The sequence below is a fragment of the Sorex fumeus genome, unplaced genomic scaffold, assembly GCF_029834395.1.
Source record: "Sorex fumeus unplaced genomic scaffold, SorFum_2.1 ptg000054l, whole genome shotgun sequence".
Lineage (NCBI taxonomy): Eukaryota > Metazoa > Chordata > Mammalia > Eulipotyphla > Soricidae > Sorex > Sorex fumeus.
Window position 1 is genome coordinate 262,913 of NW_026606111.1, and position 25,944 is coordinate 288,856.

Sequence of the window (25,944 nt, forward strand, 5' to 3'; positions counted from 1 at the left end):
CCGCAGGGAAGCCAGGGCGTCGCGCCATCGCCCACCCTGCCGGCTTCAGGGCTGGGTTGTCTGGGTCTGGGGGTTGGGGTTGGGCCCGGGATCTCAGCGGCCTGGTGATGCCCTTCCCTGCGGCCTGTTCTTGGGTCAGGAGCAAGGATGGGCCTGGAGGTGAGGGGCTCCCCAGGCAGGGATCTGGACAGACAGACAGACAGTCCCGGTGGAAGTCCCAGACCCACCCTGTGTGTTTGGTACGGGAAGAATGTTCTAGAGCCTCAGAGAAGAGACCGAAAGGTGTGTGGGGACCAAGAGGGCCCAGTGGAGAGGTGGGTGAGGAACAGAGGCTCCCAAGCGCTGTCCGTCCATCCGTCCGTCTGTCCATCACCCGTCTGGCCACTGAGGGCCTTTCCGATGCGCCATGGACCGGCCCTTGGGTCCCAGGGCTCCCGGCACTGTCGTTCGGGCAGGAGCCGGGTCTGGGGTCCGTTGCCGTCGCCGAGGGCCCGAGGGTCTTGTTTGTTTGGGGCTGTGCTCAGGGTTCACTCCCGGTGGGCAGGGAGCCATGCGAGGCCAGCGCCCTCCCCGCCGGCCCTGACCCTGCGCTCTGCCTCCCCCAGGACCGTCCCCTGCTGCGCGCCCGAGCGGCTCCATGTATCCGGAATCCACGACGGGCTCCCCGGCTCGGCTCTCGCTGCGGCAGACCGGCTCGCCCGGCATGATCTACAGGTGAGCTGGGACCGCGGGGGAGGGAAAGGAAAAGGGGTGATGGCTGGAACATTCTAGAACCCGTACGGTGGCCTGCCTGCTTCGTGTCTGCCCCGCACCTCTGCTCCCCACTCCCCTGGCAGGTCCCAACCCATGGGCCCACCCAGACCCGGGTGCCCCCTCGCCAAGGCCCGGGCAGGGAGGGGCACCGTGGGCTCCCAGACCTGCACCCCGGGGCCTTTCCAGACCATCGGGGGTATCTGAGGGGCCCCGGGGAAAAGGGATGTCCCACATGGGCTGGACCGGCCCCCGGGCAAGTGGCTCTTCCGTCCTCCCTCTGCCTCTCTCTGGCCCGGAGCCCCCCACTCACCCACGGGCTGTGACCTTAGCGGGGAGGACTAGGCTGAGTGCATTCCTCACCGTGGCCACTGGGTGGCGCTGCTCCTGCACCGCAGCCCCCTTTAAGGCCTGTGGGCTCTCTCCCTCTCCCCTCTCTCTCTATCCTGCCCTAACGCCTAGGGGCTCTCTCCCCCCTGCCCCCTAACACCCGCGGACCCTCTCCCCCTCCCCCCTAACGCCCGCGGGCTCTCTCCCCTCTCTCCACACGCTGTCCGCAGCACTCGCTATGGGAGCCCCAAAAGACAGCTGCAGTTCTACAGGTAACACCCCCGAGCACCCGCGTCTCCCCCACCTGCAGGCCAGAGGCCCGGACCGAGCGTGGAGGCAGCCCTGCTGCCCTGCCCACCCCGCCCCTCCCTGCTCTATTGTCTGATGCCTGGGGGGAGGAGGGGCCCAGGTGTTGTCTGATGTCTGATGCCTGGGGGGAGGAGGGGCCCAGGTGTTGGGTGCTGGGTATTGGGCAAGGGGCTGGGGTCAGTGCTGGATATGGGGTCACAGGCAGGTGCTTCATCTGTATTTAATGCTGGGTCACTGCCAGGTCTGTGCCGAATATCGGGTCGGTGCTGGGTGCTGGGTACCAAGTGTCGGGTCAGTGCTGGGTGCCGGGTGCCAGGTCGGTGCTGGGTGCTGGATGCCGGGTTGGTGCTGAGTGCTGGGTGCTGGGTCGGTGCTGGTGCCGGGTTCTGTGTCATGCCCCGCCATGTCCTCGCAAAGTCCCCATGGCACAAACAAGGAGCAGGTCCTAGTTTGGTCCCTGAGGCTCGTCCTCCCGGAGCGCGGAGGCACTGGCGTCCGTCCTCGCATTCTGCTGTGGAACTGCTGGGCCCAGACCGGGCCCCTAGCACTGCCCAGGAGGACCCTCCTGCTCACACGTGTGTGCCCGTGGCGGCGTGCGGGGGGATGTGGACAAGCGTGGTGGGTGCAGGTAGGTGTGCGCTTGTGTGGGGGGTGTGGGTACTAGTGTGTGTGCGCATGTGGGGGGTGCATGTGGGTGTGTGCAGACCATGAGAACAGCCGTGTGGTGCCGCCGCCTTGGTGCTGATCCAAGAAATTCTCGGGCCTCTCAGACCCCTGGGCCACCCCCAGGGAGGAAGCAAGTGAGGCCCCCGGACCTCCCCGGGGGTCTCCCTGAGGAGGCGTCCCCCGTGGGCATGCAGGAGCCGAGACTCCCTCGGAGCACTGGCCTCACCCCCAGCCACTGCCTGCCCTCAGGAGCCCACACCATCACCCAGTTCCACAAGGCCTTCTCGCCCAGGGCATCCATGCGGGCTCTGAGCCCCCATCCCAACCCGCAGCTGGGGGTCCTGAGCCCCCATCTCAGCCCACAGCTGGGGGTCCTGAGCAGCTGTGGCCCGTGAGTCTCTCTGTGGACCCGATGCATTCACGAAGGTCCTTCTGTGGCACCCGCTGCCGTGGCCCAAGGCGCCCATCCCTGCTGTCCCTGGGGTGTCATCGCCGGCTTAGCCCCTCTGCGGTGCAGACCCCACCTGGCTCTGGAGCTTGGCGCCGTGGGTGGTGTGGTGCGGGCGGGGACTGGTGCCCACCCAGCAGGAGCCCTCGACAGGGCAGGTACATGCCAGCCTGTGGACCCTGAGAGGGCAGGCGGCAGAAGGGCCGGCCCAGGGCCAGGAGATGGCCACAGCCAGGGCCGTGCGGGGACAGGGGGTGACTGAATCCATCTGGGCCCCAGGGTCACCCCATGGGCCTCTGAGGCCACGACCTTGTCAGCACCCCCTATCCCCAACTCTCACCCAGAGCGTTGGTTGCCCCCAGACCGGGCCAGGATGTGTCCTGCAGCCCTGCCCGGGTCCAAGTACCAGGCTTCCAGAACCTTCCGTCCATTTATAGATGCGGCAGCAGAATGCAGAGCAATCTGGGCCACCTCCCGGTGGAGGGGACGGGGCGTGGGTGTGGGCAGAGGGAGAGGTGGGGACACGGCTCCCACCTGGTAGATGCGGCCAGGAACGTGGCCGGTCCCGCACCTCCAGGGAGCCCAGAGGCGGGAAGGGTGAGCAGGGGGGGCACCGGGGACCGGCGGGACCCCCGGGGGCGGGACCCATCCGCTGGCGGCCACAGCGCAGCGCCGAGCCCGCCCCGCTCAGACTCCTGAATAATTCAGCCCTTGCGCCCGGCGCCCGAGAGGTCTAATGCACTCAGCCCGCGCCAACGCTCTCGCTCCCTAATTGAGCGGCTGCGCCAGACGCCGCCGGCCCGAGCCGCGCGCGAGCGGGAAGGCAGGTGAGTCACGCTGCTCAGGTCTGAGCACCTGGGGCACCCCGAGGTGGGAAATGAGCCCCTCGGTGTCGCCGGGAAGCAGAAAACCTCCCCCGAACGCGACCCCTGCCCACTGCACCCCTGGGCAGCGGCCGACCTGGGGGCGCTGGGGGCGTCCAGCTGCGTGGCCCGGGACGGGGACTCCGCAGGTGGACAGCGGAGGGGTGGGGGTGGGCATGACATGGCTGGCGGGGGGGCTGCTTGCCGGGGGCCTTGGCTGAGTGTGGAATGTTCTGGAAGCAGACCCCTCCTGGCTCGCTGGCCCCGCCCTGGCCGCGTGCGCCCAGTGCTGCCGCCTTCCTGGCGTCCCCGCTTCAGCCACACTGCCCGTTTCTCCGCTGCTGCCCGTGCTCGGACGTCGCCTCAGCTGGGAGGGGGACCGGCCTGGGCCCCTGCTCAGGCTCTCAGAGGGGCTGGGGGCAAGATGCCCGCTGCAGCCGAGGCTTAACGAGGCCAGCGGCACCCCCACACTCCCCCCCTCGCTCTGCCTTTCCCGGAGCTCCTGGGAGTCCCTGGGGCCCCGGGCGCTAGAATAGACTGGCCCGAGGCCGGCCGGCTGCTGGGAGCTCGGGTGGGAGCCGAGGAGGGGCCGGCCCCAGAGTGGGGCAGTGGGGACCCACCCTGATGCCCGGGCCCTCCTTCTGGATTTCTAGGCGTTTCTGATCGGCGCTTATGGCCAGGCCATGCAGGGCTGGGCCGCAGCCCCCTGGACAGCCTGGCCCTCTGGCTGCCTTCCCGGGACTCCGCAGAGGCCCTGGGCGAGCAGCACCCCTCCTCCTGGCCATGCACGACCCTCCCAGCCCGGGGACGCGCCCCAGGGCTCTGTGTGAGGGGGGGTCCCGGCCGCCCTAGTCCTGAGCTCTCTCCGGCCCCCAGACCCGCCGCACAGGTTCTCCCGAGGCTCCGCTCCACCCCACCCCCCACCGCCGCCCATGGCCTCACGGGCCTGCTGCCTGGAGTCGCGAGTGGGCTAGACGCATGAGCACGCACATGTGCCCACCACATTCTTAGAGCGCCCCCCCACCCCCACCCCTGCCGCAGCTTCTCACTGCCAGTGTCTTGAAAGCTAATGACTATCGACCGCGGGGCCCTGCTGGGGACGTGCGTGGGTGGGCGTCCGGGGCGGGTCCTGCTGTTCACGGAAAAGCCCCCAAAGCCGCAGCCTGTCCAGGCCCCCAGGGAGACCCCCGGGCCCCTCTCACCCTACCCCCTGGGAAACTGCTGCCACCGGTAGATGCGGCCTGACCGTGGCCAGTCCCGCAGGGTGAGTGGGGACCAGCGGGACCCCCAGGGGCGGGACCCACCTGGGCCAGGAACATGGAGAGTTTCCCCAGTGCAGAGGGGAGGCGGGAGGGCTCTGCCTGCTGCCCAGGACAGTCCTGGGGTGGACGGCCCCCAGCCTGCACGCCTCAGTGGGTCCGGAGACCAGAGAGGCACAAAGGCTCCAGCCTGCCTTGGTTCATGGTGCAGGGGCCCTCCCCCCCCCCAGCTCCCCAGAGGGGCAGGCCCAGGCCTGAGGGGATGACAGCACCCCTTGAGCGGGCACACAGGGAGATGTTTTCAGTGCTGGCTCCCTCGGCCCCCACTGCCTGACCTCACCCGCAGGGGTAGGCGAAGAACCCAAGTGAGGGTGGACGGACGGGGTACCCCACCCCACCTCCCTTCGGCTGCTCCTGGACCTCCGTGGGCACCTGCCTCACGGCCCATCCCTCTGTCCAGCCCGAGGACTTGCCCTCCTTACTCCCCTCTGCCCAGTCTCTGTGCTGCAGACCACGTGGCCGTGGCCCTGGAGTCCCCCGCTCCCAGGCCCAGATGCACGGGGGGCCCTGGACAGGGCTTATGACGGAGTCCCAGCGGCGGTGCCCAGCGCAGCCTGCAACGTCGGCTCCAGCTACCCCCAGATCGCTCCACGCTGAGTCCTGGGCCACGCTGTGCATGCTCTCTGCACCCATCTGCCCCAGGCCCTTGGCACATGCTCCTGGCATGCGGCTTTGCCGGGGGGGCCCCTCCGGAGGGGTTCATGTCTAGAGCCGGGGCGGGGTGGGGCGGGGCGGGGCAGGTGGGCGTCAGGGCGCTGAGGGTGGCCGCGGGCTCTCCGAGCAGGACCCTTCGGCACTTCCCGGGTGGACGCGGCGGCCGGCGGGCCAGGCTGGACCATGCTGTCCATGACGTACAGCGAGAGCCTGCGGAGTGTGAGCAGCCGGTGCCACTCGGACTGGGCGCTGCCCGCCATGCGCCAGGCTGGCACGCTGGAGCTGCAGCGGCTGCGGGATGTGCGGGCGGCCGCCCGGGCCAGGAACATGGAGAGTTTCCTGCGCACGCACGGCCTCTCCCTGGACGGCTGCACCGCCCAGCAGACGGGCATGAAGTACCGGTAAGGGCCGGGCGGCCGCGAGTGGGCGTCACCGCCCCACCAGGACGCCCCAGAGGTGGCCGTGGCCGGGAGCACGGAGAGCCCATGGGTCTGCCCCGTGGGTCACGACTCAGAGCCAAGCCATGGGGACAGCGGATGGGGTGGGCAGGGCCACTCTCCCCCGCTCCTGGGCTTGGCCCGTTTGCAGCTGGCGACCTGCAGCCTGCCCCCGTCTCTGATCCCCCAGGGGACAGGCCAGAGGTGTGAAGGGGCCTGGGACTTGTGACTGGAGACCCCGAAACCCGCCGTTCCGTGTGCTTCCAGAGAGAGCCCGGGGTAGGGAGCAGGCGGGGCTCAGACACGAGACCCACCTCCAGCCTGGGGCCCCGCTGCCCACCCAGCCCCCGCCGGCTGAGCCCTCAGTGTCCCCTGAGCACCCCCTGGCTGGGTGCCCCACCCACCTGCGTCCAGTCTGTGCCATGGGCACCTTTGGTGACTGCCGACGTGGCCCTGGCATCCTCCTCACTGTGATGGCCAGGACAGAGCCAGGCCGCCCTGTGCGACTTCCATCTCCGGGAAACAGTCTGGTCAGGTGACCCGTGTAGGCGGCGCTGACCACGCCCTCCCCAGGCTCCCAGCTATCCGGGAGTCACTTCCAGGGAAGGGCGTATTCGGTTTCTCGGCTCCTGGCACTTGCACCCCCGAAGCACTGACCCTGGTTCCATCCCCGGGCAGCCCAGAGTGTCCCCTGTGCCCACCAGGAGTGATCCCCAAGCACCACAGGCTGGTGTAGAGTCTGTGTGGTTCAACCCCAGGGCTCAGACTCAGGGCAAGAGGCCCTGCGGTAGACAGGGCCTGCCTAAGACAGGATGGAGGCAGGGGTAGGGTGAGCTGGCCCTGGGGGCAGGGGAGGGGTGAGGTGTGCTGGCCCTGGGGGCAGGGGTGAGGCGAGCTGGTCGTGGGTGCAGGGGTGGGGTGAGGTGTGCTGGCCTTGGTGGTAGGGGTGGGCCTCCCTCCAACCCGTCCGTCCCTGCGCCCCCACGGAGATCCCCCAGTCCCGTCACTCGGCCTGACAGGCCACAGTCTGGTCACTGTCCCCACAGGGGCAGGGTTGAAGTCGGCCAAGTCCAGGTGCTCAGAAATGGCTCCGAGAGTTCTCAGGATCACCCCTGTACCAGGAGGCTGCTCCCCCTCCCTCCCTCCCTCCCTCCCTCTCTCTCTCTCTCTCTCTCTCTCTTTCTCTGCCCCCCTCCCCCCCCCCCATCCCCATGGTGTCCCCACTCAGGTCCTGTGCAGACAATCTGTGTGCGACCGTGTGCTCAGGTTTTGGGCTGTGCTGTGGCTGAGCAGTGGCTTGTGGGGTGGGGTCAGCGGGGCGACTCCCTCAGGGGGGTCTCCAGGCCCTCCTTGAACTTGGAGGAAGAGGAGGCGGGTCCCCCGTGCATGTGTGTGTGGACGTGTGCTGAGGCGGGAGGAGGAAGGGGAGCACGGGGATGCTCCCCCGCGTTGCCGGGCACCCTGGGCTCTATGGGGGGTCAAACTCTGCAGGGTACAGCCCGGGCCAGGGTTTGAGCAAGGCGCTAGAGAGTCGTGCCCACCTCTGCCCGTGGCCTCCCCCCTGCAGAGTCGGGGCCAGCACCCCCCAGCCGGGCCCCCTGGCCACCTCCAAACTGTCCCCCCGGGGCCTCCGCAGCTTCCAGGTCCGGGGGCTGCCCTGGCACCGTGGGCGGGCCTGGACCCCACGACCTCCTGGGGCCCGCAGTGGCCGCCTGTCTGCAGAGGCCCGAGAGGGCAGGGTGCCCGCCCGAGAGCACCCCAGGAGGAACCCAACACCGAGCACGGCAGGCAGGAGTGATGGGGAAGCGGGTGGCCCCGGGCACTTTCTGGGGGTCCTTGTACCCCTGCTCTCCTCCACCTCCTCAGCTTCCAGGCGTCTCCTGGGCCAGCCACAGGGTCCCGCCCCCCGTGTCCCACACGCAGCCGCCCCGTGGGCCTCATTAATAACGGATCGCCGGCGCCTCCTCCCCCTCCCAAACGCGGCCAGATCCTCCGCGGCTCACCGTGGGAGCGAGCAGCAGACGCCGGGGTGCGGAGGCAGGACCCCGGCCCGCACCCGGCCAGCGACAGCCCCAGCTCCTTCTAAGGGTCCTCCAGCCCCCCGGGAAAGCCCGTCGGGGTGAGAGGGCACGAGGCCCCACAGTGGCCAGCATGCAGGTGTCCTTTGCGTGTTCCGAGCATGGCCTCAAGGGCCGGGGCTCTGCAGCCAGCAGCCCGAGTGCCCGCAGCCACTTCCGGGCAGGGGCCCTGTCGGCACGGAGCCCAGGACCACCGTCAGCGCGGAGCCCCCCGAGCGCCGGCAAGCCCAGCGGGAGATGGCAGGGGATGGTGCTTAGGTAGGAGGTGGGAACGGGGGTGGCGGGCGGGTGGGCAGTGGCCGTCCGCGCCCGGGGGAGCTGGGTGAAAACTAAGAGGGGCTGCGGCCTCCTGATTCCCGGGGCTGCAGCCCCCAGGCTGACCTCTATTTGCTGCCTCTCTCTGGGGACCCCTGGGTTCCCATGCTGGGAAGGGGGCATCTCGTCCCTGCCCAGACACACCCAGGCGCCTCTGCAGCCCGACTGACAACAGCGGCTCTCGGGGTTCAGCCCGCACCCCATCTCCCCACAGCCTGACTCCGGGGCCATCTCAGATGCCGGGGGGTGCCGCCAGCTGGGCAAGGGGGTGTGGCCCTGGGTGCAGGGGCCGTCCTGCAGGGGTCTGGCCCTTCACCAAGGTCAGGGGTCATCCTGCAGTCTGGTCTTGACCTGCCCATGCCGGCTGCTGTCCACTGCGGTCCTGCCCGGAGCTCTCTGCAGCCAGGGGGTGGGAATGGCTCTGAGGGTCTCGGCGGCTCCAGGCCTTCTGGGAAAGTGCTGCCCAAGTTTCTGGGGTCAGTGGCTGTCGCCCTGGACTTCGCCTCAGGGAAGGCCACAGGACAGGTGCTGACCAGCCGGGCTGTCTCGCAGCAGCCAAGCCGGTCCCACCTCTGAGAGGCTCCAGGCGACGTCTACCACCACTCTGTGCCCTCCTGGGCCGCGCATCCCTATCCCGGAGCCTGGGGTGGCGTCAGGAACCTGCCTCCTAGACATGCCTCTCGTGGCCCCGTGGTGACCAGACCTCTTGTGGGGGACAGACCCCCTGAGATCTGCCGCGTCACTCCCAGAGCCTGGGAATGTGTGTGTATGTGTGTGCACTTGTGCGTACTTGTGTGTTAGTGTACACGTGCGTGTATGTGCGCGCTTATGTCTGTGTGTGCACGCATGTGTCCATGTGTGTGCACGTTTGTGCGTGTGGGAGCTCTGCATGTGCTGCCGGGTGTGTACACGCCTGTGTGTGCCATGCTGAGTGTGCCCGTCTGCGGGCGTTTGACCCTCCGTCCCTGCAGCTCTGTCTGGTGCCACCCCCAGAGCCCGAGGCCTGACCCTGGCACCGATTCTTGCCCTGCCCTTTGTAGTTGATGGTTCGGGGCGCAGGGACTCAGGACGGGATGGTGCTCGCCTCGGTTTGCACACTCAGCCCTGCTGGCTTGTGCTCAGGGGTGAGCACTGGAGACCCCCAGGGGACCATGTTGGGCCCAGTAACAGGATGGGGCTTCACCCAACAGTGACCCGCGCTCATCCCAAGTCCTCTGAAGCTCACTGTTTTCGTTTGCGCGACTCTGTAGCAGTGCTCGGGGCCGTGTATCACAGGCATGAAGCCTGGGCTCCTGTGTGCACACGTGCGCTCCAGCCCGTTAAGCATCTGAGTTTCTCAGTATCTCAGGGGTCTGTGACTCCCAGGGCTGGGCTGCTGCTTGGGTCCCCTGTGCCACTGACCCGGGCCGCGTCCACACATCTCGTTAGCCACTTTCCTGAGCAAGGGCTGACCAATTCTGACTGGTTCTGTTCGGGGAGAAAACGGGGCCAGAGAGTTCCCAGAGGCAGCCCCGGAGGGACCCGTCACCCTGATGAGCAACGAGGCAGCGAAGCCTGTCAGGGCGGAGAGCCTGTCCCCCCACAGAGAGCCTGTCCCCCCCCCAGAGAGCCTGTCCCCCTCAGAGAGCCTGTCTCCCCTCAGAATGTCTGTCCCCCCTCAGAGAGCCTGTCCCCCCCAGAGAGCCTGTCCCTCTCAGAGAGCCTGACCCCTCAGAGAGCTTGTCACCCTCAGAGAGCCTGTCTCCCCTCAGAATGTCTGTCCCCCCTCAGAGAGCCTGTCCCTTCAGAAAGCCTGTCCCCCCCAGAGAGCCTGTCCCTCTCAGAGAGCCTGACCCCTCAGAGAGCTTGTCCCCCTCAGAGAGCCTGTCTCCCCTCAGAATGTCTGTCCCCCCTCAGAGAGCCTGTCCCTTCAGAGAGCCTGTCCCCCCAGAGTGCCTGTCCCTCTCAGAGAGCCTATCCCCCTCAGAGAGCCTGTCCCCCTCAGAGAGCTTGTCCCCCTCAGAGAGCCTGTCTCCCCTCAGAATGTCTGTCCCCCCTCAGAGAGCCTGTCCCTTCAGAAAGCCTGTCCCCCCCAGAGAGCCTGTCCCTCTCAGAGAGCCTGACCCCTCAGAGAGCTTGTCCCCTCAGAGAGCCTGTCTCCCCTCAGAATGTCTGTCCCCCCTCAGAGAGCCTGTCCCTCTCAGAGAGCCTGTCCCCCCAGAGAGCCTGTCCCTCTCAGAGAGCCTGTCCCCCTCAGAGAGCCTGTCTCCCCTCAGAATGTCTGTCCCCCCGCAAAGAGCCTGTCCCCCCCGGAGAGCCTGTCCCTCTCAGAGAGCCTGTCCCTCTCAGAGAGCCTGTCTCCCCTCAGAATGTCTGTTCCCCCTCAAAGAGCCTGTCCCCATCAGAGCCTGTCCTCCCCCCCCCCCCGCCCCGGAGAGGCTGTCCCTCTCAGAGCCTGCCCCCCTCAGAGAGCCTGTCCCCCTCAGAGAGCCTGTCCCCCCCCCCGGAGAGCCTGTCCCCCTCAGAGAGCCTGTCCCCCCAGAGAGCCTGTCCCCCTCAGAGAGCCTGTCTCCCCTCAGAATGTCTGTCCCCCCTCAGAGAGCCTATCCCCATCAGAGCCTGTCCCCCTCAGAGAGACTGTCCCCCTCAGAGAGCCTGTCCCCCACCTCAGAGAACCTGTCCCCCACCTCAGAGAACCTGTCCCCCACCTCAGAGAACCTGTCCCCTCTCAGAGAGCCTGTCCCCCCTCAGAATCTGTCCCCCCCTCAGAGAGCCTGTCTCCCTCATTCTGCCTGTCAGAGAACCCGTCATGTCTCCTCTGAGGCAAGGGAGTGGCCTCAGCTGGCATATGCGCCCACCAGCGCTTCCCAGTTTCATCCCAAGTAGCAGCTGAGACCTGCGCCTGGGCCCCAGCCAGTGTGTCCCCGAAGCCGCCTTATGGGGGTGTGCTGGGCAGTGACTCCAGCCTGCGGGATTGGCCAAGCTCCCTTCCTGGCCTGGATACCGTGGCAGGCGCCGGGCACCTCAGGCCGCGCAGACCCTCCCTCCCTCCCTCCATTTGGCTTCAGTATCAGGAGGCGCAAAAGAACCTTCGAGGCCCAGAGCGAGGGGACAACAGTGGGGGGGTGGGAGGGAGGGAGCTTGGGCCAGCACCCGTATGGCCCCCGGAACCCCCAGGAGGATTCCTGAGAGCAGAGCCAGGAGTCACCCCTAGCACTGTGGGGTGGGGCCCAGAAACGCAAACGAATATATTCATCGTAATAATAGAGAACATTTGACTCTGCCACCACGGAACCTTCTAGGGTGTGGGCCGGTGAGGCGGGGCCACGGGGGTTCCTCTGAATCACGGACCAGATGGGGCTGGAGCAACAGCACAGCGGGGAGGGCGTCTGCCTTGCACGCGGCTGTCCTGGGTTCGATCCCCGGCATCCCACAGGGTCCCCCGAGCACCGCCAGGAGTCATTCCTGAGTGCAGAGCCAGGAGCGACCCCTGAGCATCGCCGGGTGTGGCCCAAAAAGCAAAATAAATAATAAACCACTGACCAGAGAAGTAGCCCCTGACTCGTGTCCAGAGGCTCCACACGGGACAGGGGCCCCGGGGAGCCGAGGACAGGAGGCACGGTGGCCACCACTGCAGGGACACGCGTGCAGGCTTTGGGGGGGGGGCACTCTGCCCCCTTTAACGCGATAGCTTTCGTTCACTCTTTGGCTCACACCTGCCAGTGCTCAGGGACTGCTCCCAGTTCAGTGCTCGGGGAGCGTGCAGCGCCCGGGGTGGAAGCCCAGCCCCAGCAGGTCGTACGTGTGCAGAGACGGCAGGGGCTGCCAGGTGTGGGGCGATCCTGGTATCCCCACACTGGACATGGGTTCAGGAGCCATCCCGTGCCAGCCTCCACTGCATGCGGGGACAGGGCAACAGTGAGCAGAGGGCACCGTGGGCAAGGCCGGGGCCTCTGGGGGGGAGGCAGGGGTCACTTCTGCGTCCCTCAAAACTGACTGCGCAGGGGCCGGAGCAATAGCACAGCGGGGAGGGTGTTGGCCTTGCACGTGGCCAACCCAGGTTCAATTCCCAGCATCCCATATAGTCCCCCGGGCACTGCCAGGAGTAATTCCTGAGTGCAGAGCCAGGAGGAACCCCTGAGTGGTCCTCCCTCCAGGCGGATGGGTCTCCCCTATTCCTGCCGCAAGGCTCCCACATCCGAGCTCTTCGGGAATGGGGCGAGGGGTGGGCAGGTGGGCTGAGCACCGGACACCGAGCACTGCCCTCTGGCCCAAGTATCCCCAGGCACAGGCAGGGCTGTCCTGGGGGGCTGCTGGCGGGGGGCTGCCCGTGCGCTCACTCCGTCTGTTTTCCAGGAACCTGGGGAAGTCGGGCCTGCGGGTCTCCTGCCTGGGGCTCGGTAAGTGCTGGGGCCATGGGAGGGGCCTCCCCGGCTCTCCCCGGCACAGGCGGGGGCCAGTGACCAAGGAGGCCTGGATGGCCTGCGAGGGGCAGAGTTGCAGGCTTGGGAGGAGGGGCTGGGGAGAGAAGGTGAGTATCAGGGTCTTGGTACACAGCACACACCACGCACACGCTACACACATACATACAGGCACCTAACGTACACACACCACACACATGCCTACACTCACACACCACACACAGAGACCGCACACAGCACCCACACATACACAGCACACACACAGACCACACACAGCACACTGTACACAGTATGCACACACACCACACACACACACACCACTAACAGTGACCACACACAGGGCCGCAGACACAGCAGGGCAGGGGGTCAGTCTCCAACACACAGATAACCCCCAAGTTCCTCGGGAGGGAGCCTGAGCCCTGTCAATAGTCACACATACACTTGCACATATATCCACACACAGACACACACATACACACTGATGCACACACACTGACACACTCACACACAGTCATTCGCACACTCACATTCTGCTCTTGTCATGCACTCGCGCACCTCGGGTGGGCCCTGCGGGCAGCCCCGGGCATGGCCCCTGACGCCCGCATCCCCTTGCAGGAACATGGGTCACCTTTGGAGGCCAGATCACCGACGAGGTAAGGCGACTCTGACACCCTGCCGGGCGCGCCCACGAAAGGCCCCTGAGCCTGCCGTTTCTCCATCAGAAAGAGGGGGGAGGGACGCTGGCCACAGGGCCTGGACCCCGCCACACCCCACCCTCCCTCCCACGTGGGCCAGAAGGGGTAGAGGCCGCGCCCTGGGCTCCCACACAGCAGCGCCCGGGACAGATTCCCCTCTGCGGAGCCCAGCTCCTGGCAACTCACTCCTCCCCGCAAGCCTCCTCCCACCCCGGCCCGAGGGTGGTGGAACACCCCCCTCCCCCGCCCGCCCTGGCTGGAAAGGTGGCCTTGAAAATTTCACGAGCGCGTCCATCAGGACCTCAGCTGTGACCGCCCTTCCCTCACCTGCCCAAGGAGCTTTGCCGCCTTTCGCTGTTTCTTTCTTGGGGGTGTTGGGTCCACACCCAGCACTGCAGTGGCTCAGTCTCTGGGCCTGCCCGCCTGCGGGCGTCAGGAGCACTCAGGAGCACTCAGGCCCACTGCGTCGGGAGCACTCAGAATAGCAGCTGGTGCCCCGTGGGCCACCCGCCCCTCTCGCTGCCAGAAACTCTAGCCGGGAGCTCTCGGGGCAGTCACCACCAGCCAGACCTGTCCACTTAGATGCTCTTCACCCAAGGACACCAGGCTGGGCTCTGCCAGTCATCTCCAGGACACACTGACGTGGTGCTGGCAGGGCCAGGATGGCGACTAGACCCCCCCCATTCTGGACGGTCCCAGTGGGGGCAATGTCGGAACCAAAGAATGAGCAGGAGTTTGGGGTGGACCCTCAAGCCAGGCCAAGGAGGTGGCGTCCTGTGACCAGAGCAGGGGTGCACAGCCAGGGTCAGCCACGGGTCATGGCCACGTGTGGTCACTCAGGTAGGGCCAGATGTGGCCTTCGTGACTTTTTCCTCTTTTTTATGTTTTTTTTTTTCAAATACAAGAAGCGTAAGAACTGCCCTTCTGGGGACTTGTTCTGTTTTGGGGGACAGCACCCTGCAGTTTGGGTTCTCGGTGATCATGCCCTGCAGTGAGAGGTGTCCAGGTCCCCACGTGGCACAAGCCCTCTGGGTCGTTTCCTGGTCCCCAAGCTCACCCCTTTAGACTATTTTTATTGAGGCTCCAACAAGCCTAGAATGGCATTTGCTGTGAGACCCATTTTTGGTGAGGACCTGCGGAGCAGTGCTCAGGCCCCAGGGGCCCCCAGCAACACTCACCCAGCTTGAAGGCAGCTCAGTGCTCAGGGCTGAGGTGCTTAGAAGACTCCAGGGCTAACCCCGGTGCTGCCATTTGGGGACTGACTCGGCCTCGCAGATGCCGCCATCGCTCCAGCCTCTCAGCTACATCCCCACCTGGGCACCTTTAGCAGCCCAGCTCCCGAGCACTCAGTCCACTCACGTGCTGGGCAGTCCCCACTTCCCAGTGTCCCCTCACCCCCCGCTGGTGCTGTAAAGCTCCCTTGCCAGGCGCTGGACCCTTGACCCCATTCTCTCTCTCGCCCTGCCCTGCCTCGTGCCTTAAGAGGCTTCTGCACCAGGCCCGGCCCTCCCGCCACCCTTGGGATTCGTTTTGCTTGGGGACCACATCCGGTGGTGCTCGGGAATCCCCCAGCTCAGCTGTGTGCAGAGCAAGCGCTTTCCCCTGAGCTTTGATCTGGGCGACCCCTGAGCTGTGAGCTGGAAGACCCCTGAGCTGTGAGCTGGTCGACCCCCGATTATGAGCTGTTGACCCCTGAACTGTGAGCTGGTGACCCCTGAGCTGTGAGCTGGGTGACCTCTGATCTCTGAGCTGTGAGCTCGTGACCCCTGATCTATGAGCTGGTGACCCCTGAACTGTGAGCTGGTGAACCCTGAGCTGTGAGCTGATGACCCCTGATCTATGAGCTGGTGACCCCTGAGCTGTGAGCTGGTGAGCCCTGATCTATGAGCTGGTGACCCCTGATCTATGAGCTGGTGACCCCTGAGCTGTGAGCTGGGCGACCACTGATCTATGAGCTGGTGACCCCTGAGCTGTGAGCTGGGCGACCACTGATCTATGAGCTGGTGACCCTTGAGCTGTGAGCTGATGACCCCTGAGCTGTGAGCTGGTGACCCCTGAGCTGTGAGCTGGTGACCCTTGAGCTGTGAGCTGGTGACCCCTGAGCTGTGAGCTGGTGACCCCTGAACTGTGAGCTGGTGACCCCTGAACTGTGAGCTGTTACCCCTGAGCTGGTGACCCCTTGAGCTGTGAGCTGGGCAACTCCGTGGTCTCCGGGGGCTCCTGGTCTGCCTCGAGGTGTCTCCCGCACCCTGCCGGGTTCTGGGGCCCCCTCAGTGGTGCCTCTGCCACCCCGGCAGGCACCCGACTCCACCCCTCGGCCCAGCTGCCTCTGGCCATGTCTGCCTCTCCTCCCTGAGCGCAGGACTCGGGTGGCCTCGGGGTGGCCCTTTCCAGTACTGGGTGCTGGGGGCATTTCCCGGATTCGCCTCCCCACCTGCAAGGGTCCGAGTGTGCCCTCAGTCCTGGGTGCATGTGGATTGGAGGTGCATTTCGCCCCGGGATGGGGTGGCAGTGCTTCACCTTCATCCTTGGCAGCCCTGGTTCTGGGCTGGGCGTCGGGGCGAGCCGCGGGGGACCCCCGAATCCCTTCTGAGACCTCGCCGCTCTCCGGGGCCGTGGGGGAGGGCTGGGCACGGGGACAGCTGTCAAGACCGCCCGCCTCCCTGCTTTCAGATGGCGGAACAGCTGATGACCTTAGCCTACGACAACGGCATCAACCTCTTCGACACGGCGGAAGTGTACGCGGCGGGCAAGTAGGTGTCCAGCTCCCCGCACTGGCACCCCTGCTCTCTTGGGGGCCCTCAGATGAGCGAGCCAGTCGCAAGGCCTGGGCATTGCCACACACTGAGTCCTGCCCAGCCTCCTGAGCACCTTGGTGGTGGGGCCGGGCGAGAACCAGGACGGGCCGAGTCGGTCTGGGAGCCGCACGTCCTCATGGTGCCGTGAGGGCTGCCAGGCACCGGCGCCGGCAGCGCATCCCAGCTTGACCCTGAGCCTGCCTGGGAAAGCCAAGGCCGCCAGGCTGTGGCGCCGGCCAGAAGCAGGGACTGGACCACTCGGGCCTCTCGTGTGTCAGCCTCAAGAGTTGGCTCCGGTTGTGAAGCCATGGGTTGACTCCACACTCTGAGACATAGGGAGCCCAGCGGACAGTCCTAGGGGTCTCCTTGGGGGTCCCCACCAGGGTGACAGGTGTCTAGGGGGCTCAGGTGAGGGTCAGACACCAGCCCTGAGTGGCCCCTCCCGGTACCCCCGCCTCTTATATGCCCACCTTGGTTTTGCTTTTAGTTTGGGGGCCATCCGCATCAGTGCTCAAAGCTTACTCCTGGCTCTGTGTTCAGAGATCCCCTGGCAGGGCTGCCAGGGAGCCGCCCTCCTCAGGACAGTCACCCCAGGTGCTCACTGCCCTCCTCGGGCCCATGCCGTCCCTGGGGATGCCCGAGGCTGGCCCGCCCCACTTGGCACTTGCTAACCTGGACATGTCTCCCTTGCCGCTGGGCCGCACTGGCCATCAGCCCTTCCTCCCGGCCCTGCTCCTTGTCGGGAGTGAGGGGGACCCCCGTAGTCTGGGCCCAGCCGGGCACAGCCAGAAGCTGAACAGCGCATCCGGATAGATTCCGTGACTAAGCAACCGCTGCCCATCTGTTGGGGCTCAGATGCACTTTATGGCCAACAGATGTTGTCACGTGATCAGACACTGCAGAGCCCCAGAATACGGGGGGGAGCCTGTTTCCCCATCCTCCAAACACAGGAAACGGGGCCTATCTGCACACACCCAGCTGTGTGTGTGCTTGCTGTCACATGGGCACGTGGCACATGTTCTACATGACATGAACACACACCATCCACGCGTGTGCACACTCACATGCAGGCACACGCGTGCACCCCGATACATGAACAGCTGCCTGGCACCTCACGTGAACAGGCATGTGCATGGTACGCACGCACGTGTGAGCCTGACGTGTGTGTGTGTGTGTGTTTGTGTGCGCGCATGCGTGCTCTCATGTTGTCCTGTGTGTGTGCCCATGGTGCATGAGTCCCTGAGTGTGTGTGTACATGAGTCCAGCTAGAAACCCGACCGGGCCCAGGACACGGGTTATCTCAGAAAACAGGCCACCTGGACCCCATGAGTCACCTTCCTCCCTGGCCCTGTCACCCCACAGCAGTGCCAGGGCAGGGGCTGCCCGTGACCGTGTCCCCTGCACCGGTACATTTGTGGAGGGTCCTGCCGGGCACTTCGCCGCGGGGCCCCTGGGCTTCTCTGCTCTAGGACTCTCGTCTCTTCCTTGCAGGGCTGAAGTGGTGCTCGGCAACATCATCAAGAAGAAGGGCTGGAGGTGACCTCTGGCCCCAGCCCGAGCCCAGCGCGGACCCCTGAGAAGAGTCGGGCACACACAGGGCCGCAGCTACCGGGTCCCCTTGTCCCCAAGGGCCAAGAGCCTGGGCCGTCCCTCCTTGTCCCTCCCCTGTGGGCTCCCCAAGTCCTCCAAGTTTTCAGAACCCGGGGGGGGGGGGGCGTGCTCCCATCCCCTCTCTGCGCTGCCCCCGAGAGCCCCTCTGTCCCCCCAGCACCGTGACAGGCTCTCCGGTCCCGCAGGTGTAGCGGATCTCCCCTTTCCTGCCCCAAGTTCCTAGTTGAGAAGGACCCAGACCCTGGGGAGACCTGAACACAGGGGGCGCCCAATGACCCCCCCTTCTCTCCTGCCCATAGGCGGTCCAGCCTGGTCATCACCACCAAGATCTTCTGGGGAGGAAAGTAGGTCGAGGACAGGGGCTGGGAGGGCAACTGATTAGGGGGTCCGGGGGTGGTCGGGTGTGCAGGAGGTGGGGAGAGGCGGGGATGCAGAGGCCAGAGCCCCCGAGGGCGGAGGCGGGGTTGGGGGGCCACGGGGCCCTATGGCTCTCAACCCGAGTCCAGCATGAGCAGCAGCTGGTGCTGAGCAGTACCAACCATCTGTGTGGCGTGTCCCTAATGCTACGTTCACGCCCTGGTGCCCAGTGGCTTTTATCCCTTGGTCCAAAACGCTCCCTACAGTGCCATGCCCTGTCTTTCAGAGCAGAGACTGAGAGGGGCCTCTCCAGGAAGCACGTCATTGAAGGTGAGGAGGGCTCTCGGCTCACCCGGGCCCCTAAACCCCATCTGCCTCCTGTGGGCAGATGCAAGGCCAGCCCGCTGCCCCCCCTCCCCAGAGCAGCCCCCACTTCCCGTCCTTTCCTCTGCCCCGGCCAGGGCGCGTCCCTCGCCAGGGAGGGGCGGCAGAAGGGCCCGGTACCCTGCTGAGCTGAGTGCTAGAACATTCCCAACCCGGGGGCACCCATGTAGCCTCGTCTCCACACCCCCAGCTTCCGAGGAGGCCTTTCCGGTTTATGCGTCACATCCCCAGGCCTCCATCCCTTGCGACACCTGTGCCCCTCCCCAACCCCTAGGAGGTGCCCCTGTGGCTCACTCAGGATGCCCAGCCTAGCCCATCCACGCATCTCGCCCTGCGGCCTGGCCTTGCTCTCGCTCCCGGGCTTGGGTGGCTGTGGGGGGGCGGGGGGCAACAGTGATGGTCCCTCCCGCCCCCAGGCCTGAGGGCGTCACTGGAGCGGCTGCAGCTGGAGTACGTGGACGTGGTCTTTGCCAACCGCCCGGACCCCAACACACCCATGGAAGGTACGTTCCCAGGGCAGCGCCGTTGGCTGCCAGCATCAATGCTTCTCCGGGGGATGGAAGGTTCTGGGCCCGAGGCGGCCAGGCTGGGAAGTGGGCAGGGCAGACGCCCTCCCTGAGGACCATGCCGTCGCCTTTCTTCTGGGCCACGTGGCATCACGTGGCATGACGGGCAGCCCACCGCCCTCTGTTCTGGCACATTCTGCCAGGAGCTCTGGCCTGACGCTGGCGGTCCGTTGCTCCGTAGGGCAGGGAGCACTGCAAGTTGCCCGAGGCAGTTATTTCTTTATCCATCCTTTCTGTTCCCACTGGGGGTCCCCTTGGGCCCCCACTTCCTGCTCCAGGCGTTTTCTCATCTGCGCTTTGCTGCTTCGGGGCCCGGGGTCGCCTCTGCGGCCACGCCGCGCCCGTGGCTGTGTGCGTGTTCTGCTGTGAGAACCGCGGCCACCGGCTCCTGCCCTGTCCCCCGCCGCCCGCAGCTGTCAAACTCTGGTCTCTTTAAATCTTTCTTTTATCACCAGGGGACCCATTTAGTTCCTCCAAGTCCAGGACATTCGTCATAGAAGGTACACAGGCCCCTCACCCGACTGTTGACTCCCGGGCCCGGCTGCATTTTATGAGAGCGTTGTTATTTAAACACCGCTTTCCCGGTGACAGACTCCTCCATAAAATGCAGAGAGCAAACATAAGTGCCCCAGAGGACATCTTGCAAGTGAGGGACAAGCACGCGGTGGGGATACCCCCCCCACGCGGCTGCCCTCTCCCTCCTGCCCTCCTCTGCATGTCCCCCCGCCCGCCCGGCACCGCTGCAGCCTCGGCCTCAGCTCCCCCGGACTTGGGGGTGCCGTGATCAGCACCTGAAACCCTGACCCTGGTTGGTCTGGGAGGAGCAAGGGGGGGACCCCAGTTCCCATCGGGGCAGACAGCTCAGGGTCCCCCGACTCGTGGCCCGGCACGTCTGTGGGCACCATGCTCTCTGGCCCCTCCTGACCCGGGTACCCTCAGCCCGTGCCGGGCTGCCAGATTATTCCGTGGGGAAGCATGTCTGCCCGCCTGAGCCGAGCACTGAACACAGGGCGCCTCAGGCCAGGCTTGACCGCTGGGCGTCCATGCCAAGGGCAGGACTTGGTGCCTGGGATCTGGGCTTCCCTCCATGGGGACGGGCCTGTCTGCCAGCTGGCACTGTGATGCGACAGGAGGGACCCACCTCAGCAGCACTGAATGCCGAGGTGAAGGGCAGTCGCCCCCGACCTCCCTGTGTCAAGACCCCTGGCAGCAGGCCTGAGCAGGGGTACATAGCCGTGCACACCCCCACAGGGGCTTGCACCCCACCAGCCGCTGCTGCAGACCCTCAGGACCCAGGACCCTGCAGGCAACCCGGACCACTCCCCCTGCCTGGGAGGGGAGTGTCTTGCCCTGCCGTCTCCCTGGCATGCGGCCTGAGCCAAAGATGCCGCATGTCTCAGGCTCCGAGTCCAGGCGGGAACAGGCGGCCTCAGCGGGCGGCGGGCGCTCTCCTTCCTGCCCATGTGTGTTGGGGGGGCCAGGCAGCAGGGAATGGACTCTCCCTGCCAGCCCCCCGCGCCCTCCGCCCCAGGTGGGCAGAGTGGAGCCAGGCCTACTTCCCTGGAGGCTGGGGGCGATACGGGGGTCACCCTGCTGGGGGCCGCTCTGGGAGGCCGGGAGGGGCCGTGGTCAGTGAGAGAAGGGCCACTTTCTGCCTGAAGGTGCCTGCTGCGAGCGCAGCTCCCAGGGCCAGCCTGGCTTCCCAATCCTCCTCCCCGACTGCCCAGGCCCCGGCATCCACAGGGCTCTGAGGCAGCCCCGCGGGGCCAGCATGTCCGAGGAGGCCCATGCCCGGTCGCAGGCACTGCCGGCTTGCCCCCGCGGCCTCGGGCAGCTGCACTTGGAAGCACTGTATGGGGCCAGGCGGGCCTGGGGTGGCCTTTCCCCCCAGAAAGCGGAGATGTTCACCGGGTCCTGAGTCGAGGTCAGATTGTTTTCTAAACAACATGGGCCGTGAGGACGGCACAGGCTGCACACAGATGACCCGGGTTTGATCCCCGGCATCCCAAACCCCCCAGGGTGACTCCCGAGCCTCGTTGGCGGCTGGCGGGGGGTCAGGGGCTGCCTAGAGATCTGCTAGGGAATGGGGGACCGTCAGGGTTCATGGACAGATGGACAGTCCTGCTCCAGGCCTTTTTGAACCTGGCTGGCCCAAGAGCGGTGTGTAGCCCCCTAGGGACAGGACGCTGCGGCTCCCTGGGGGCTCCGAGGCCTCACCTTCGTCCTCACACATGCCACCGTGCCCCACCCGGCTCCCTGGAAAGAGCCTGGGCTGCCCGCCGGCAGCCTGTGGCACGGCATGCCCAGTCCTCGGCCCTCCTCCCCATCATGCACCCGGAACCAGCGGTTCCCCCCTGCCCCCAGCTCAGACACCTGCTGGGAGCACTGCCGTGGAGACCCCCTTCCAGGTCGCGGGACACATTTCCTGTCGTCCCCAAGCTCCCGCACCCCTGACGCCAGAGCCCGGGCGCACACCGCTTGCAAGCCGTCTCTGCAGCACCTGCCCTCCTGGCCTTGCTTGCGTCTGCCACAGTGTCCCCAGGCCGCGCCCCTGCCCCTACCCCCCCTGCCTGCCCCCAACCTGCAGTGTCACCTTTTCTCACGACAGAGACGGTACGAGCCATGACCCACGTCATCAACCAGGGGATGGCCATGTACTGGGGCACGTCACGCTGGAGTTCCATGGAGATCATGGTAGGGGCCACGTGCGTGTGCGCGCACATGTGGGACTTTGTACCTCTGTGCGTGCATGTGTTGTTCGTGTCTCCTTGTGTGTGTACGTGTGTGAGCACTGTGCACGTGTTCGGGCACGGCATGCACCTGTGCATACCTGAGTGTGTGTGGGCATTGTGCGTTCGTGTGTGTTGCGTGCACGTGTGCTGGTATTTGTATGCATGTCGTGTGCACATGTCTGGGCTCTGTTGAGTGTGTACATATGTGTACACAGTGGAGCATGTCCGAGTGCATGTCTGAGTGCATGCACACAGGGACCCCTTGTCCACTCTGGTGAAGGTCAGGGCCCCAGAGACTCACACTGTGACTGGGCTAAGGGGCAACACTGGGCGGGACCATATCGGGGTGGAGGTCCTAGAGGGTCCTGGTGCTGGCTGAGACGATGGGGTCCTCAGCCTTGCTCTCCTGGACCTGTGGGGCCCTAACGGGATGGGGCAAAGTCCAGAGCGCGGCCAGGCTCAGAGGTGATACCGCACTGGCACCAAGTTCAGGGAATCACAGGAGCCCTCACAAGACCCTCAAGGGCAGCACCACCGTCGCCTCTGTACAGAAGAGGCCCTCGGAGTGACCTGCCCGGGATCGTGCGACACCCCAGCCAGTTCTGACACTAGGCTCCCGCCCCCCCCCCCCCCCCCCCGTCCACACCAGACTCTCCTGCTGGTCACTTGCCACGCAGATGCCGGCAGAGGCAGAGGGTTCCTGACGCTCTGGGCAGCAGCTTCCTCAGCCCGTTCTCAGGCTGGACCCCACCCACCCAGCCCAGTCCCTGCCTCCCTCACCCTGCTCCTCAGAAGCCACTGCCCTCCCGAAGGCCTTACAGAAGATTGCCCACTGGGGGCCAGAGAGATAATATGGCGGGTCGGGTGTTTGCCTTGCACATGGCCCACTGGGTTCAATCCGCAGCATCACATATGGTCCCCTGAGCACCACCAGGAGTAATTTGTGAGTGCAGAGCCCTGAGCATCACTGGGTGTAACACAAAAAGAAAAAAAAAAGATTTTCCACTGACCACTGTACTGGCCAGCCTTAGGGGTTGGGGCAGACCAGAGAGGAAGGCAATGCCTGGCCTGCAGCTGACCCCAGATCCATCCTCTGCATCATCTGTCCCCGAGCACCTCTAGGAATGGCCCCAGCAGAGCCAGGACCAGTGCCCTGCCCCTAGCTTCTTTCCTAAACTGCCTTGAGTCAGCCCTAACCTTGTTATGCTGATGTGGAAATTGCATCCTGGCTCAAGAGATGGCAGCAGGGGGGAGGGGGGTGTCTGCCACGGCCCTGCCATGCTTGTTCCAGCCACGCCTGGCTCACTCTACCCTCAGCAATGGGGAAACCAAAGCACAAAGCAGAGATCCCTGTGCCCAAGGCCACCAGGCCAGGAGCTCCCAGAAGCTGAGTCTCAATGCTGAGTTGCCTTGGGGCCCAGGACCCAGACTGCGGGCTCACCGTGGCCTGAAGGGTCCCAGGAAGAGCGTGCGGGGGGAAGTGGGCAGGCAGGCCAGCCTTTCCCCGGGGTGCCTGGCTGCCCCCAGCACCCCTCCACGCACCCCCCAGTGCTGACCACCGCCCTCTGCGCCCGCAGGAGGCTTACTCCGTGGCCCGGCAGTTCAACCTGATCCCGCCCATCTGCGAGCAGGCCGAGTACCACATGTTTCAGCGGGAGAAGGTGGAGGTGCAGCTGCCCGAGCTCTTCCACAAGATAGGTGGGCAGGCCGGGCCCCCTCTCCACCCCCGCACTGCGCCCGCCTTCTCGCCTCGGCCACGCCCCTCCCGCTGCCCTTGGCCGCGCCCACTGTTGACCACGCCCTTTTGTTAGCCACGCCCCTCCGCCGAGCTGTTTATGTCCTGCCTCTTGTCGGACACGCCCCGTCCTGTTAGCCACGCCCATCACCCCGGCCCTGCCCTTTCTGTCAGCCACGCGGCTGTCCCGCCCTTTGGCCACGCCCCTTTACCGAGCTGCTCATGTCCCGCCCCTTGTTGGCCTTGCTCCCTCGTGGCTGCCTTTTCTTTTCGGACACGCCCCTATCTGTTGGCCACGCCCATTGCCCCGCCCCCGCCCAGCTCTTCCTGCCCTACCCACTTTTTCTTCTCTTCCCACCCTGTTCTCTGCCCACCTCTCTTGTTTGCCACGTCCCTCTGCCTGCTGCTCCCTCTGTCCCATCACCCCCTTGACCTCTCTCCGGCTGTCCACCCCCAGGGGTCGGCGCCATGACCTGGTCCCCTCTGGCCTGCGGCATCGTCTCGGGGAAATACGACAGTGGCATCCCGCCCTACTCGAGAGCCTCCTTGAAGGTGACAGCTGTGGGCATCGGGACGGCCCTGGGCCCGTCTGTGCGGTGGTGCAGGGGCCTGTCCAGGGGGGTTCCCATGCGGTCCGTGCCCAGGGGGCCCCCCCTGTCTCCAACCCTAGACCTGAACGCCTAGAGCCTCCCAGTGCCCCAGAGCTGCCCGCCCGCACATCCCCCACTGCCCACACCCCACTGGAGCGGGGACTCAGGAGGTGGCCAGACCCAAGTCGCCCTGGGGTCAGCTGGGCTGCGGGCGGCAGAAGGATTTCGGCGGAGGGGCTCAGGAGAGAGACCACCCTTTCTCCACCCCTCTCCAGGGCTACCAGTGGCTGAAGGACAAGATCCTGAGTGAGGAGGGCCGGCGCCAGCAGGCCAAGCTGAAGGAACTGCAGGCCATCTCCGAGCGGCTGGGCTGCACCCTGCCCCAGCTGGCCATAGGTGACCCTTCCCTGGGTGTCAGGGCGCCCAGTTCACGGGCGAGGGAGGGTCTCTGAGCGCCGGGTCTTTATCTCCCCTAAGGCGCCCCCCTGGACCAGGGGCTGGTTCTCCCCAGCCCCGGCAGGGCCTCACCCACCCCCGTGTCCCCAGCCTGGTGCCTGAGGAACGAAGGCGTCAGCTCCGTGCTCCTGGGCGCCTCCAGTGCAGACCAGCTGATGGAGAATATCGGGGCCATCCAGGTGAGTGACCTGCGGGACCACCCCATCCAGACGGCCAGCACAGGCTAAGGCCTTCCAAGCAGCACTCCAGGTTGCTGGGTGCAAAGCTGTCATCGTCCCATAGGTTTGAACGAGTCAGAACAGCATGGGGGGAGCGGAGAGCAGGAGATGAGCTGGGGGTGGGGTTCGGGTCCGGGGAGCCGGGGGCATGCGTACTGGGGGAGAAGAGGGCCGCGGACCCCTGGCTTTTATCACCTGAGGGCCGGTGTGCTGTCCTTTGAGGCGAGAGGGCTGGGAATTGTGGAAAGCAGACATTCTGGCCCTGTGGTTAGCCTTCTATGCCTCTGCCGTACTTTCAGAAGATTCTAGAGGCTTCTGGAGTTTGAAAGGGGAGTGCAAATCCGGGCAGCCTCCTCTGCACCAGCCTGCTGGAATCCAAGATCAGTCAGTGCCCACTGCTGCCCAGGGCCGGCTGGGGACAGCCCAGCCATGCGGCCTCTGACGAGCGTTCTTGCCTCTGTCCAGGTCCTCCCCAAACTGTCGTCCTCCATCATCCACGAGATCGACAGCATCCTGGGCAATAAACCCTACAGCAAAAAGGACTACCGGTCGTGAGCGGCCCGTGCCGGCTGGACGCTGTGCCCCCCCCCCAGTCTCTGTCCGCTTCCAGCTGTTTTGAGGCCAAGTCAGGCACGTGGCTGGCGCCCACGAGCAAACTAGCACCGAGGGCCGGGAAACTGCCCTCTGCCAGCCCCCGTCGCTGCTTCTCTGGGCCGAGGTGGGGGGCGGCCCTGAGCCCCGCATCCCCGCCAGCGCCTCTGCCCCGCCTCCAGCGCACCGCGGACCCCCCAGCACAGCCCCCCCGGTGCCCGCAGGCTGCGGACCCCCACTAGGTGGAGGAGAGCAGGTCTGGGCCTCCGGGCCCCTTCTCCGCCCCCCCTGGCCTGCCCAGCCGTCCCACCCACCCTTGCTGGCAGGGGAGGGGTCTGGGGGCAGGCTGTGCAGCGTGGGACCCACAGAAATGGTGACACCCCTCCTCACACACCAGGCGTGAGCCCCAACAGGGAGGCCAGGACCTCAGGTGGTCCGGAGGAGCAGGCTCCAGCCCAGGCCCCCTGCTGCACCCCCACAAGCCCCCCCCCAGGGAGACTCATCAGAGAGAACGTGTGGGCCCACCCTAAGCAGCACCTTCCAGACCTCACACAGGGAGACGCTCAGCTGTGGGAGCCAGAGCTTGTTACAGGGGCCGGAGGGTCAGACGCGGCCAGACTGAGGTCAGAAAGAGGGTGGGCA

The 25,944-nt window shown here is 65.9% G+C and overlaps 2 protein-coding genes across 3 annotated transcripts in view; both read left to right on the forward strand.

Moving 5' to 3' along the window:
• The first annotated feature begins 596 nt into the window (after nt 1-596).
• KCNAB2 (potassium voltage-gated channel subfamily A regulatory beta subunit 2) lies at nt 597-25,512 on the forward strand. 2 transcript variants are annotated; one of them, XM_056124962.1, is made up of 16 exons: nt 597-714; nt 1,311-1,352; nt 5,470-5,740; nt 12,505-12,548; nt 13,185-13,222; nt 15,938-16,017; nt 17,554-17,598; nt 17,973-18,017; nt 18,317-18,360; nt 18,831-18,917; nt 21,589-21,674; nt 23,290-23,410; nt 23,905-23,999; nt 24,313-24,433; nt 24,584-24,672; nt 25,177-25,512. In XM_056124962.1, exons 2-16 carry the CDS (start codon nt 1,319-1,321, stop codon nt 25,264-25,266), a joined length of 1,290 nt encoding a protein of 429 aa, XP_055980937.1. In that variant the 5' UTR covers nt 597-714; nt 1,311-1,318; the 3' UTR covers nt 25,267-25,512. The 2 variants fall into 2 exon arrangements, with proteins under 2 accessions (XP_055980937.1, XP_055980938.1); XM_056124963.1 differs by lacking the exon at nt 5,470-5,740 and having other exon boundaries at nt 603-714; nt 25,177-25,510.
• Nucleotides 3,709-25,944, forward strand: part of ZBTB48 (zinc finger and BTB domain containing 48) — a 299,924-nt gene continuing 277,688 nt past the window's right edge. The window contains exon 1 of the mRNA XM_056124957.1: nt 3,709-3,713. The gene's annotated coding sequence lies outside the window, so the exon portion shown is untranslated. The remainder of the gene's footprint in view (nt 3,714-25,944) is intronic.

Excerpts from the sequence above, each read along its gene's own strand:
- KCNAB2 (XM_056124962.1), top strand. The coding sequence starts at position 1,319 with ATGGGAGCCCCAAAAGACAGCTGCAGTTCTACAG. Across the intron at positions 13,223-15,937 it reads GAGGCCAGATCACCGACGAG|ATGGCGGAACAGCTGATGAC; the intron begins GTAAGGCGACTC and ends CCCTGCTTTCAG. Across the intron at positions 18,018-18,316 it reads AAGATCTTCTGGGGAGGAAA|AGCAGAGACTGAGAGGGGCC; the intron begins GTAGGTCGAGGA and ends CCTGTCTTTCAG.